At 42.2% G+C, this 13381-nt stretch overlaps 1 protein-coding gene across 5 annotated transcripts in view; it reads right to left on the bottom strand.

Annotated features, from left to right (window-relative positions):
* EPB41 (erythrocyte membrane protein band 4.1) overlaps positions 1 to 13381 on the bottom strand; it is a 350563-nt gene that overhangs the window by 299581 nt on the left and 37601 nt on the right. The window contains exon 1 of one of the 5 annotated variants that reach the window (XM_077481774.1): positions 534 to 675. The exons of the other annotated variants lie outside the window; for them this stretch is intronic. Coding sequence (XP_077337900.1) covers positions 534 to 585 — 52 coding nt within the window. The 5' untranslated portion in view covers positions 586 to 675. Of the gene's footprint in view, positions 1 to 533; positions 676 to 13381 lie in introns of those variants that run through there. 5 annotated transcript variants of the gene reach the window in all.

Below are 13381 nucleotides of genomic sequence, written 5' to 3' on the forward strand. Positions count from 1 at the left end.
GGTGAGTTAAGGGTGCTGGTACACAAGAGTTTTAATCGCTTAGTATCACCAGTATGTTGCAAATGTCAAAAGAGTATTGTACTGTTAAGCAAAGAAAATCACAAATGTGATTCTTTGATCCGGAGGAACACTGAACATTATAAATATTTTAAGTTTCAATCTTGTATGTTGATCTTGATTTTGTATGCAAAAACACACCATAGTAAATAAATAAATAAATAAATAAATAAAATAAATAAAGGGGGCTCCTCCAACATACAGTTCATCTACTTTATCTAGCAAAGGTAAAGGCTGTAGAATGTTTACTGGAAATGTTCAAAAGAAGCATATAAAATAGAAACTCACAAAGATTGCATATAAATGCAAAACCAAATAAAGGAAATCAAGGCAATGGTAACCAAAAAGAAAATAGTTTGAGGCAAGGTAAAAAAAAAAAAAAAGTAACTTGGATAAATAAAAAAAATAAAAATAAACCAAGCCAGCATTACTTGAAATGTAATAAGCCCCTAGGGAGGATTACACAATCTACTTACCTCTATATACCACCAGGCGTGATATTCCCTCTGGAGAAGTATTGATTTGCATGCAGAGAAAAATGCAATCAGGCAACGACGAGACAGTATTAATCTTTGCTAAATCCACACCCAGAACCAGAAAAAAAGCCAGTCCCTCCCTAAACAATAGCTCACCCACATTGCAAAAAGCCCTTCTCAAGCAAATATTTCATCAAGTCACCTCCGGTGCACACACTTCCCTTTTCTCTCTCTCTAGTCTCTAAATTCACATTATTTACTGGTGTAGTAAGGAAACCGCATACTGTGCAAAAGTCTTCAGTGTTACCACTACACAAAACAAAGTTATTCTGACTTAATCACAAAGCACTATAATAGTAGGCAGTATTAGTAAAACAAAAATAAGGTAAATCTGACAACTAGTTTTATAATCTGCCAGCGCTTACAAAGGAAAAGAATAACTGCTGTGCCTGGCCTTCATATCATAATTTAACTCAATCAACTGCACTATTAAGAAAAGTAAATGGTGTAATATACTCAGATAAAATAAAAACGCTCTATAGCTGTGAGTGTAGTCATTTGTGAAATACATGATCTGACCATATTCAGCAATAACTCCACAGCACTCCAAGACCTTGTAATACCAGCATCAGAGAGAACCCACAAACATGAGATGCTCACCTGACTGGTGACTGTAAGCTCCTGGCACCTCAGGGTCCTTTCACATGTGCAGATCCATTTTCAGACATCCATTGGCTCAGCGGGGGATCGATCCAGTTGATCCCCGCTGAGCCGGGGGATGACAAGTCCATCTCTGCACACTGTGCAGGGATGGATCTGTCAGATCTCTGCTCTCCTCTATGGGGGGGGGGAAATCGGATGAAAATGGACCGCCTGTCCGGATCTGTTCCCCATCTGTCTGGCAGATAGGTTCAGATGACAGTCGAATGGGAACAGACAGGTTATCCATTTGTGTGGGTGACAGGTCTGTGCCCATGTCAGACCTCTCATCCTCTGGCTCAGCAGACAGATCCCCATGCTGAGCGGGCCAGTCCGCTGGCAGACTCCACCGCTGTGAAAGGGGCCATAAAGGCCAAATAATAAATGCACATTCTTGCAGAAAAAAAAATAAATAAATAAACTTACATTTATTATTTCTTCTTGCAGGAATCTGGACAGCATTGCACATGGGATCAGTAGGTGATGGGTGCAATGTAAGCTCCTGCAGACATGTTATTTGGCTTTCAGCCCATATCTCTGTATGGCCATTTTGAAAGCTGAAGGACATATCAGTGGACTATGAGAGCGTCCACCAGTGCCCCCAGCAAGTCCACTGCAACTACAAATCCGGCAGATGGTACTTGTAGTTTATTCACAGGAATTTGTGAATGAATGGTGTGGCTGTGTGGGTGGAGTTGCACTGTTTTTTATAAGGGATTACAATTGTGAGGAGAGGCACTTCTACCTGTTATGGGGAGGGGAAAGGAGCTGCAACATGCAACATGCTATGCTGCAGAGGTGAACTTATCCTTTAGGCCTCATGAATACTGTTTTATTGTAAAACTTCCTGACAGAAGAAAATCAGCGTTATAAACTCAACTTTTCTTTTTTTTTCAAAAGTTTAGCAGCTTCCGGTGTTTGGATATTTATTGATTTCATTGACCAGAATTTAGGTTTACTAGTGTTTAGGCACATCTAGCAGCATTAAGTATTTTTTTTTATGCCATTCCCAGGAAGCACTGTTGTGCATGGACACATGGGCTAACTAACATGCAAGGGAGTTTAGAGGCAGGGGAAAAAAAAAAAAAAAAAAATGTCAGACACCCCTAGGAGCAGCTGTAGAAAAAAAAAAAAAAAAAAAAAAAAAAAAAAAACACACAACGTCCAGTGCGTCTGCAGGTAAAAGTAAGAACAGTTAGCCCTACATGGCTGATGCACAGCTTTAAAGTGGAAGTTCAGCCAAAAACTAACTCTAAAGACCCCTTTCAAACTAGGACGGTGCTGGTGTTAACAGTATAGCGCAGCTAGTTTTAGCGGGGCTTTACCACTGTTATAGTGGCACTTTTCAGCCGCTAGCGGGGTGCTTTTAACTCCTGCTAGCGGCTGAAGAAAAGATTAATAGCACCCGTGTTGAGGCGCTTCCGCATTGCTGCCCATTCATTTCAACGGGCGGGGCGGTGGAGGAGCGATGTATGCACCGCTCCCCAACTCCCCCAAAAGATGCTGCTTACAGGACTTTTCTTGTCCTGCGAGCGCACCACCCCAGTGTGAAAGCACTTTTGGATTGAGAGGTGCTTTCCAGAGGTGATTTTTTGCGTTAAATGCCTGAAAAGTGCCCCACTGTGAAAATCTACTACCTCTTCTGCAGTAGATCCAGTCCAGTCTCCAGTGGAGGATGCTGTGTACAGAGAAAAAGCCATCAACGGCTAGGAAATGCTTGGGAAGTGATGTCACCCATCAACTTACTATGCAGTGTTAATTTCGTCAACTAAAATTTTTGTCATAATTTTCATCAGAGGCCTTTTTACAGTGACGAAAACAAAACTAAAAGTACAGAACATTTTTGTCAACTGACGAAAACTATGAGGAAAATAGAATTAGTATTAGTTAAGGAACGAAAACGGGATGTTAATGGCAAGGAGGAACGTTTACTCTGATGAATTTATTGTATTTACTGTATTTATTGGCGTATAACACAGTAGGGGGCGGGGACCGGGCGGTCTGAATGCAGGTGGGGGAATCTATTGTGGGGGGCTTTGTATTGTGCAGAGGGTGGGCCTGTGTTTTGTGTACTGTGGGGGCTTTGTATTGTGCAAAGAGTGGTGGGGGGGGGGGGGGGGCTGTGTACTGTGCAGAGGGCGGGGGAGCTGTGTGCTGTGTACTGTGCACATTAAATTTTAGTTGACTAAAAATGATTATATTTAGACTAAAATGCACTGAAAATTTTAGTCGACTAAAACTAACTTGCCATTTTAGTCCTAAGGCTAAGACTAAAACTAAATCAAAATTTGCTGCCAAAATTAACTTGGTTACTATGGGGCTTCCGTTGTCAGCCGCCTCTTCTGCACACGCCTAAACAGAGAAGCCGCTGCTGACAGCTCAGCATGGGACCAGACCGTATCAGCTGCAGAAAAAGGTATGTATAGCGACATGGTGTGGAATGTGGTTGCCAGTAGATTTTGAGTTCGTTTTTGGCTGACCTTTTACTTTAACCACTTGCCAACCGCCTCCAGTCAATATACGTTGGCAGAAGGGATTGTACAGGCAGAATGACGCACCTGTACACCTGCCCTTTAAGAGGCGCGCCGGCGACAAGCTGCGTGAGACAGGAGCAGGTCCCATGGACTATCGCCACGGGGATACCCACGATCGCCTCATGAGGAGGAAGAACGGGGAGATGCAAATGTAAACAAGCATCTCCCCGTTTTGCCTAGTGACAGTGTCACTGATCTCTGCTCCCTGTGATCGGAGCAAAGATCAGTGAAGTGTCATACACAGCCACGCCCCCCAAAGTTAGAAACACGTCCCCAGGACACACTTAACCCTTACACTGCCAACTAGTGGTTAACTCCTTCACTGCCAGTATCATTTACACAGGAATCAGTGCATTTGTATAGCATTGATTGCTGTATAAATGCCCGTGGTCCCAAAAATGTGTCAAAAATTACAGATGTGTCCGCCATAATGTCGCAGTCACAATAAAAATCACCGATTGCTGCCTTTTAAAAAAATAATAATTTATTAATAAAAATGCCATAAAACTATCCCCTATTTTGTAAACGTTATAACTTTTGGGCAAACCAATCAATAAACGCTTATTGTAATATTTATTTATTTATTTTTTTTACCAAAAATATGTAGAATAAGTATCAGCCTAAACTGAGGAAAAAAAAAAATATATATATATATATATATATATATATATATATATATATATATATATATATATATATATATATATATATATGTTTGGGGGATATTTATTATAGCAAAAATACCACCAAAAGAAAGATCTATTTGTGGGAGAAAAAAAAAAAGTGCAGTGCGGAATCGCAAAAAAAGTGCTCTGGTCAGGAAGGGGGGAAATTCTTCCAGGGCTGAAGTGGTTAACATTTTATATACAATTTACTTCTGGATGGGGGGTCTGTCTTTTAGGCCAATTTCACACGGGTGGCAGTTCTGCCGCTGTTAAAAGCATGTTTTGTTATTTTGAAATTCCAAGACTGCAGGCACAGCGATCACTTGTAGCTGTATATTGCGATTAGCTGTGTATACATGCGGCTGCGTTGGAACATTCTTGTCATTTCTGATGTACTTCCCATTTCTTTTTCCTTGTTGCTGCTGCGATCCGCAGGAAAAATAGTACACTGCGATTACCTGCAGTTATGTGCCGATAGCTGCAATAAATCGGTCCTGGAGGCAGTCAAATAAATTTTTTCTAACCGCACAAAACCCCATGTAAGAAAACCATTGCTAAATGCAGTGTGTGAATGAGGCCATAGGAAAGCATTGTGTGAGTTTAGTTGCAGTAGATAACTTGATCTATCCACAGCTAGAAGCCAAATTATATCCACCTGTGTGAAAGGTGCCTTAACCCCTCCCCGCCGAGCGTATCCAGATGTGCGTACTCGGCTTCTGGAGGGTATACCGGGATGATGCCCGTACCTGCAGGCATCATCCCATTAACATTTTTTACAGCGGGCAATTGGCTATCCAGCCATAACAACCGAAGCGGCTAAAAGCCGCTCGGCTGTTATGCCGGAGGAGCGGAAGGGGACGTCCCCCCCTCCTGCCACTGTTACCAGTGCTCCCGCTCAATCGGGAGCACCGATTCACAATGTGATGCCTCCGGCTACTGGGGAGGAACTGTAACGAAGCCATAATCTGCTTTGTTCCAGTCTCCTAATAGTAAACACGGAAGAGACGTCATGACGTCACTTCCCGTTTACTCGGCTGCCAATGGCGCCGGTGTAAAAAAAAAAAATATATAATATTATATATATATATATATATATATATATATATATATATATATATATATATATATATATATATATATATATATATACATATATACACATACATATACACAGTATTCAGAATCGCCGTTTTCGGCGATCTGAATACATTGAAGTATAAATGACCCCCGATCCCTCCATAAAGAGTACCCGTCACCACCTATTACTGTCACAAGGGATGTTTACATTCCTTGTGACAGCAATAAAAGTGATCAAATTATTTATTTTAAAAAAATTATTCATTTAAAAAAAAAAAAAAATTAAATTTAAAGCGCCCGCCGTCCCTGCGAAGCAAAGAAAACGCATACGGAAGTCTCGCCCGCATATGTAAACGGTGTTCAAATCACACATGTGAGGTATCGCCACAGCCAGAGCAATAATTCTAGCACTAGACCTCCTCTGTAATGCTAACCGTAAAAATTTTTTAAAGTGTCGCCTATTGAGATTTTTAGGTACCGTACTTTGTCGACATTCCACGAGTGCGTGCAATTATAAAGTGTGACATGTTTGGTATCGATTTACTCTGCGTAACATTATCTTTCACGTTATGCAAAAAAAATTGGGCTAATTTTAAGTTTTTGGTTTTTTTTATTCATGAAAGTGTCCCTTTTCCCAAAAAGTTGCGTTTAAAATACCGTGTGACATAAAATATTGCAACAATCGACGTTTTATTCTCTAGAGTCTCTGCTAAAAATATATATAATGTTTGAGGGTTCCAAGTAATTTTCTAGCAAAAAATATTGATTTTAACTTGTAAACACCAAATGCCAAAAATAGGCTTAGTCATGAAAGGGTTAAACTTGTATTTGTGTAGTCACCAGGTAGTGGTATTTTAAAGAGCATTGATGGGTCAGGGGTGGGAGTGAGTTGGGGGATGGGTAAAAGTATATCTGAAGAAAGCATGCTTTTTAGCCAGGTTCGGGGTACTGGAAGGGTCATTTCTGGGATACTGTGGTAGCATGGGGAGAAGCAGGGCAAAGCTCAAATGGCGAAAGTGGGAAACAAATTTCTGTCCAAAGTGTGCTGCCGAGCAGAATCTGTAAAAGGGAAATACATTTTTTTCTTTTTACACAATCCCCTTTGGTTCTTTTTAGAGCGGCATGGTTAATTGTCAAGAATCGTTATCACAATTGTTTTCCCATTGCGATCTTGACATAAGTGTTTCACAATTATGTCTATGCTAAATAATTCTCTCTGCTCTTCTGAAGCCACAGCCATCAAACAAGAGGAAAATAAAAACTGAGCAGTCTGCCAAGAATCACAACATTCTTTAGCACTGGAACTGAAGTATAAACATTGTAACAATTTGTCAAAGGAATAGACTTTGTGGGTAAGTGAGGAAAGTTTAACCACTTAAAACACTAAACCTTTTGTTGACATTTGTTCATTTCAAGATCTTTTTTTTTTTTTGCTAGAAAATTACTTAGAACCCCCAAACATAAAATATATAAATAAACACACACACACACACACACACACACACACACACACACACACACACACACACACATATATATGTTACTACATTTCCCATGATGCTCATGCACTCTGCAATGCAGTTGAGCATCATGGGAAATGTAGTTCCAAAACATCTGGAGTGGCAAGGTTCGCTGTCACTGTCACACTGTATTTGCGCAGCAGTCTTTCAAATGCAATTTTTTTGTTAACAATTAACTTTAATGAATTGAGGGGAAAAAAAAAAAAACCCTAACCACTAAAGTTAATCCAATTATTTTTTATAATGTGAAAGATTTTACGTTGCGAGAATTGTGATCTTTATATTCTAAGCAAAAAATAAATTTGTGATTCTCATTTTGGCCAGAATCATGCAGCTCTAGCTCTTTTTAAACCATTCAATAAAATAGAAAATTGTTCCAGTATATATTTTTTTACATACATACACACTCTCTGCACTGGGATAATTTAAATGCCTTCTAACATAGTACATTAAGCCTCATGTTTTTGCCGTGTGTAGAGAGCATAGCTGAAAACCTCATCAGTACAGGATTACATCATTAAAGTAACTCAGGACATCTGGCAAGGCCGATAACGTTTCAAGCTGATTCAAGATAAAGCAGATTGTAAAACAACACGTAAACAAATGGTAGCCTTTAACAAGCATAAAGTTTTCTAACTAAATTCACGTATGCATTTTTAAACCTCACCAAAAAAAAAAAGATGGAATAATCATCCTAATGGTGGAGTCACAGGCAATCACGGCTACTAAAAACAGGACAGTAAACCTAAACTCAAATGTACATAAAAAAAAAAAATGCAGCTCTATTCCAATGTGTATAAGAAAGCAGATTATGTTTTCTCTAAGCGATCCCTGGCAACACGCTATCTTTCTTCTTATGCTGCTGGATTACTGCTAGAGTAGCCAACAAGAACACGTCTGCCTTATACTGAAGACTTGACTTGTCCCGGGAAAGGCTTGGGAGGTAAAAAGACAGGTGAAGGGACTTCTTGCCAGTTTTTTTTTTTTTTTTTTTTTATTTCACATTAAAATGAACATTTAAATGTTCACATTTTAAAAAGGTATTATTAGGTGATCTCTTTTTAAAGGGTTGAAGTTGATTTTCCCCCCCAAATATGTAAATAACCATAACAGAATCATTCAACAATGTAGCTGGCACCAAGAAGTGTTTAAAGCGTATATGTCTGGAAAAAACAAAAAAAACCCATTTACTATAAATACACATACAGATATGTTTTCTGATAAAAAGCAGTATATATCATGACTGTTTTATACATTTACAAAAAGGTGCACAGAAGAAACATTGATCTGGCAGAATGCTTGTATGTTCCTTATCCTCCTACTTGAGTTGTCAACACAAAGCCCGTGCCGCACTGGAATCACTAGCAGAGCTGTCAGCCTTTCCCAGTTCTCTCTTGTTGGACTACAGAACTCCTCCTCACTTCATCTCTAACACAAAAGTGAAGTGTGGATAACACTTCCTGGGATTTCAGTGCAGCAGAGATGGCTCAAACAGGAGCTATAAGCTCACTGAATTTCTGGCAGGCAAACAGGGATTTTCCTGTACTTGTGGCATTTCTAAAGAGGAAAATCATGGATTTTTGCTCAGACACTTAAAGTGCTGACTTATTTCACAGGACTGCTATTTATTGGTTGTCCTGTCACTTTTAAAAAATTAAGTCAGCAGCTGCAAATACTGCAGCTGTTGACTTTTAGCGCTCACATTGGCACGATTTGCAAACGTAGTTCCAACACTTTTGGCAAATTTGGGTGCAACTTCAATAGACATCTCTGCATGAAGCTGCAAAGAGGTCTTTCAAGTCGCTTCCAAAGTCGCACTGATGTGCAACTTTGAAATCTGAAATTTCAGATGAAGTCGCACAAATTCAAAGCTGTGTTCAATGTGAACCAGGGCTAAAATATAATTACACAGATATCAGCAAGCTGCACATGAAATTGCACTGCTTTTAAAACAAACTGAAGTAGCGTGGATTCAAAACCGCACTGGTGTGAACCAGGGCTTACATGTTAATCATGTTCAACCTGAGCAACATTTAGCATCAATGTCCCCTACTTCAACGTGAATGTCACCACCCCACCACTAAACACCAAATACACATTAATGCCTTTTTCCCACCACTAACAGGGTGGCTATATTAGGTCAATTACATCATGAGCATCACCAACCCCAAGCCCCCCACCCCTCCCCCGTTACATGCGGCTGTTGAACAAGTAATGACCTGGCTACGGCTGACTGGGCACCGATTTGCCAGCAGTGACAGTTTGCCACCAACACCAGGCATTTCCTTCTTTCCACTAACCACAGCGGTTGGGCATTTTTTCTTCCACTGACAAGCAAAATAGGGGGCACCATGGCACTACTGACTGCTATAGATGATGTCCCAACAGCTGTTGGTTGCTATGTAGTTTCTAACAGCTTTGATGAAGTTATTCTTAAAGCGGGCTCCGCGTTTTTTTTTTTTTTTTTTAAAGCCAGCAGCTACAAATACTGCAGCTGCTGACTTTTAAAATAGTGACACTTACCTGTCCAGCGCGCCCGCGATGTCGGCACCCGAAGCCAATCTGTAGATCATCTCTCGGGTGCTGCCGCCGCCATCTTGGGTATGGGAATCAGGAAATGGAGCCTTTTGGCTTCATTTCCGGGTTCCCTACTGCGCATGCGTGAGCCGCGCGGCGCAATCCGGACGGTCCCCGCTGCCTCTGGGAACTGTGTGTTTCCCAGCAGGCAGCGGGGCACTTGTGCAAAGGGGCGGGCAGTTGCGGAAAGGGGCGTAATCTACGCCCCTTTCCGCAGACAGCTATCCAGGTAACTGCACCCCCCTCCCCCCTGAAAGGTGCCAATTGTGGCGCCGGAGGGGGGGGGGGGATTCCGATGAGCGGAGGTCCATTTTAGGGTGGACCTCCGCTTTAAGGCCTCATGCACACAGACGTTTTTACAGACGCTTTTTTGAGCTTTTTGTGCAGCTTAAAAACGGCTGTCCATGTTAGTCTATGGCTTCATACCCACCTAGGCGTTTTTGAGCTGCAAATGGCATAGGCGTTTTTAAGCTGTAAAAAAAAAAAAAAAAAACAAACACACCAGGACCAGTGCGTTCCGTGGCACGGAGCTAGAGCTGTAAAAACGCAAATCGCGCATAAACACGTAACATATTTTATTTGTTTTCTGTGGCATTGTGGGAAATTTGGGAGTGCTATAGCCAAGAGCTGTGTTTCTTTAAAAAACGCTACTTAACGCTAAAAAACGTGCAAAAACGCCAATGCAAAACGTGGTAAAAAAAATAAAAAATAAAAATAAAAAATTTTTAAACGCCAATCTTTCCAGGTGTCAGAGCTAGCTTTGCAGACAGTTTTTTTTTTTAAACCTCCGTGTGCATGAGCACTTAAAGAGGAACTGCAGTCTGCTCACATAATTTGTAATAAAAAAATCTTTGCCATTCTGAAGCTTCCCTCCAACCACTTTGCATATTTTATATATACTGTGATTCTGTACTTGCCAAATATGCTGCAGAAATCTTCCTCCACTGAGCCTGGCTGCAAATCTATGAAGCTGCTGCCTGTTCACTTCCTGGATTTACACAGACACACAGAGGGACACCTCCAGCTCTGCAGCTCTCATTGGCCCCTTGATGACTCATTTCCCCCCTCCCCCCTTTTCCAGACAAGGAAGTGGGTTGCATGAGGTATTTACTGGCAGAAAAAAAAATGTTTTACTATCCAAAGTTAAAACAAGGGCAAAGGATTTAATAGATGGAAAGATTTTTTTAAAAATGGCCAAAGTTCTGCTTTAAAAAAGGTAGACAAAGTATACATTTTTTCCGCTCAGAAAAGTAAAGTGTAAAGAGTTTTTTTTTTTTTTTTTTTTAAATGATAGTTTGTCCTGAGATTTATGTCTGTCTCTGAGGCTGTCACTTATGGCACAGTAATTCGCAGCATATTGTGGGTATAAGAAAGGAACACAAGGGGGTGCCAGCTAAGTGCAGCATCAATGGGTTTATTATGAACTACCTAATACTAACATACAGTGCATCCGGAAAGTATTCACAGCACTTCACTTTTTCCACTTTATGTTATAGCCTTATTCCAAAATGGATTCATTTCATTATTTTACTCAAAATACTACAAACAATACCCCATAACAATGTGAAAGAAGTTTGTTTGAAATCTTTGCAATTTTTTTAATTTTAAATAAAATATCACTCGTACGCAAGTATTCACAGCCTTTGCCATGACACTCAAAATTGAGCACATGTGGATCCTTTTCCAACTGATCATCCCGTTTCTACTGGATTGGAGTCCACCTGTGGTAAATTCAGGTGATTGGATAGGATTTGGAAAGGCACACACACCTGTCTATATATAAAAAGGTCCTACACTTAACAGTGTATGTCAGGGCAAAAATCAAGCCATGAAGTCCAAGGAATGGTCTGTAGACCTTCGAGACAGGATTGTATCGAGGTACAGAAGAATTTCAGCAGCATTGAAATTCCCAATGAGCACAGTGGCCTCCATCATCCGTATATGGAAGAAGTTTGGAACCACCAGGACTCTTCCTAGAGTGGCCAAACTGAGCCATCGAGAAGGGCCTAGCCAGGGAGGTGACCAAGAACCTGATGGTCACTGACAGAGCTCCAGCATTGCTCTGCGGAGAAAGGAGAACCTTCCAGAAGAACAACCATCTCTGCAGCACTCCACCAATCAGGCCTGTATGGTAGAATGGCCAGACGGAACCCACTCCTCAGTAAATGGCACATGATCGCCCGCCTGGAATTTGGCAAAAGGCACCTGAAGGACTCTCAGTCCATGAGTAACACAATTCTCTGGTTTGATAAAACAAAGATTGATCTCTTTGGCCTGAATGGCAAAAGTCATGGCTGGAGTAAACCCGGCACTGCTCATCACCTGGCCAATACCATCCCAATAGTGAAGCATGGTGATGGCAGCATCATGATATGGGGATGTTTTTCAGCGTCAGGAACTGGGAGCCTAGTCAGGAACGAGGGAAAGATGAATGCAGCAATGTACAGAGACATCCTTAATGAAAACCTGCTCCAGAGTGCTCTGGACCTCAGACAGGGGCAAAAGTTCATCTTCCAACAGGACAATAACTCTAAGCACACAGCCAAGATAAGGAGTGGCTACAGAACAACTGTGAATGTCCTTAACCACTTGCCGACCGCCGCACGCCGATGTACGTCGGCAGAATGGCACGGGCAGGCATAAGCACATACATGTACGTCCTTTGCCTCCCGCGGGTCGGGGGCCCGATCGGGCCCCCGCCCGGTGCCTGCGGCGGTCGGTTTTCGTTCGGGAGCGATCCCGGACGAGGGGACGGCCATTCATTCATGGCCACCCCCTCGCGATCGCTCCCGACGAATGGAAATCCCCGGTGACATCACTTCCTCTCCTGTAATGTAAACACAGGAGAGGAAGTGATGTATTCTCTCCTCCGTGTCGGTATTTTTCGTTCCGACACGGAGGAGAGCGGATCAGTGAGTTGCACCAACACATCCCACACACAGTAGAACATGCCAGGCACACTCACACCCCCCCTTTACCCCCCGATCACCCCCCCAATTACCCCTGCCCCCCAGTCACAGTGACACCAATGTCATTTTTTTTTTTTTTTTTTTTTTTTTTGCATTGGTGTCATTTGTGACTGTAATAACTGTTAGGGCAGTTAGGGTTAGCCCCCTTTAGTTCTAATGTACCCCCCTAACCCCCCCAATAAAGGTTTAACCCCGTGATCACCCCCCGTCGCCAGTGTCACTAAGGCTGGGTTCACATTGCAGCGGTTTATGAGAACGAATGTGATTCGCACCGCACTGCAGTGCAAATCACATCCGATCTCTGTGCGATTCGAGTTCAGCCATTCGCCGCACCCGCCGCACCCGCCACACCCGCCGCAAATTCGCACGGGACCCTTTTTTTGGCCCGCAGCAGAATCGGATCGCATGGGTGTTCACACCATGCGATCCGAGTTTGCAGATCGCACTGCGATATGCGAACTGATCTGGGGGTGTCAGTAACATTTCACTGACACTCCCAGCAGTTCGCATAGGGCAGTGTGAACTGCCGCCGGGAGGCATGCGATGCGGGAACCCGCCGCGGATTCGCGGCGTTTCCGCATCGCTCCAGTGTGAACCCAGCCTAATAAGCGATCATTTTTCTGATCGCCGTATTAGTGTCACAGGTGACGCTAGTTAGGCAGGTAGGTATTTAGGTTCGCCGCAGCTTTTTATAGCGCTAGGGACCCCCATATACTACCGCATAAAGCCCCCTGATTGCCCCCTAGTTAACCCTTTCACCAGTGATCACCATATAACTGTTACAGGTGACGCTGGTTGGTTAGTTAT

This window comes from Lithobates pipiens, unplaced genomic scaffold, assembly GCF_037356315.1.
Source record: "Lithobates pipiens isolate NorthernLeopardFrog02 unplaced genomic scaffold, aLitPip1_a1.2 Scaffold_16, whole genome shotgun sequence".
Lineage (NCBI taxonomy): Eukaryota > Metazoa > Chordata > Amphibia > Anura > Ranidae > Lithobates > Lithobates pipiens.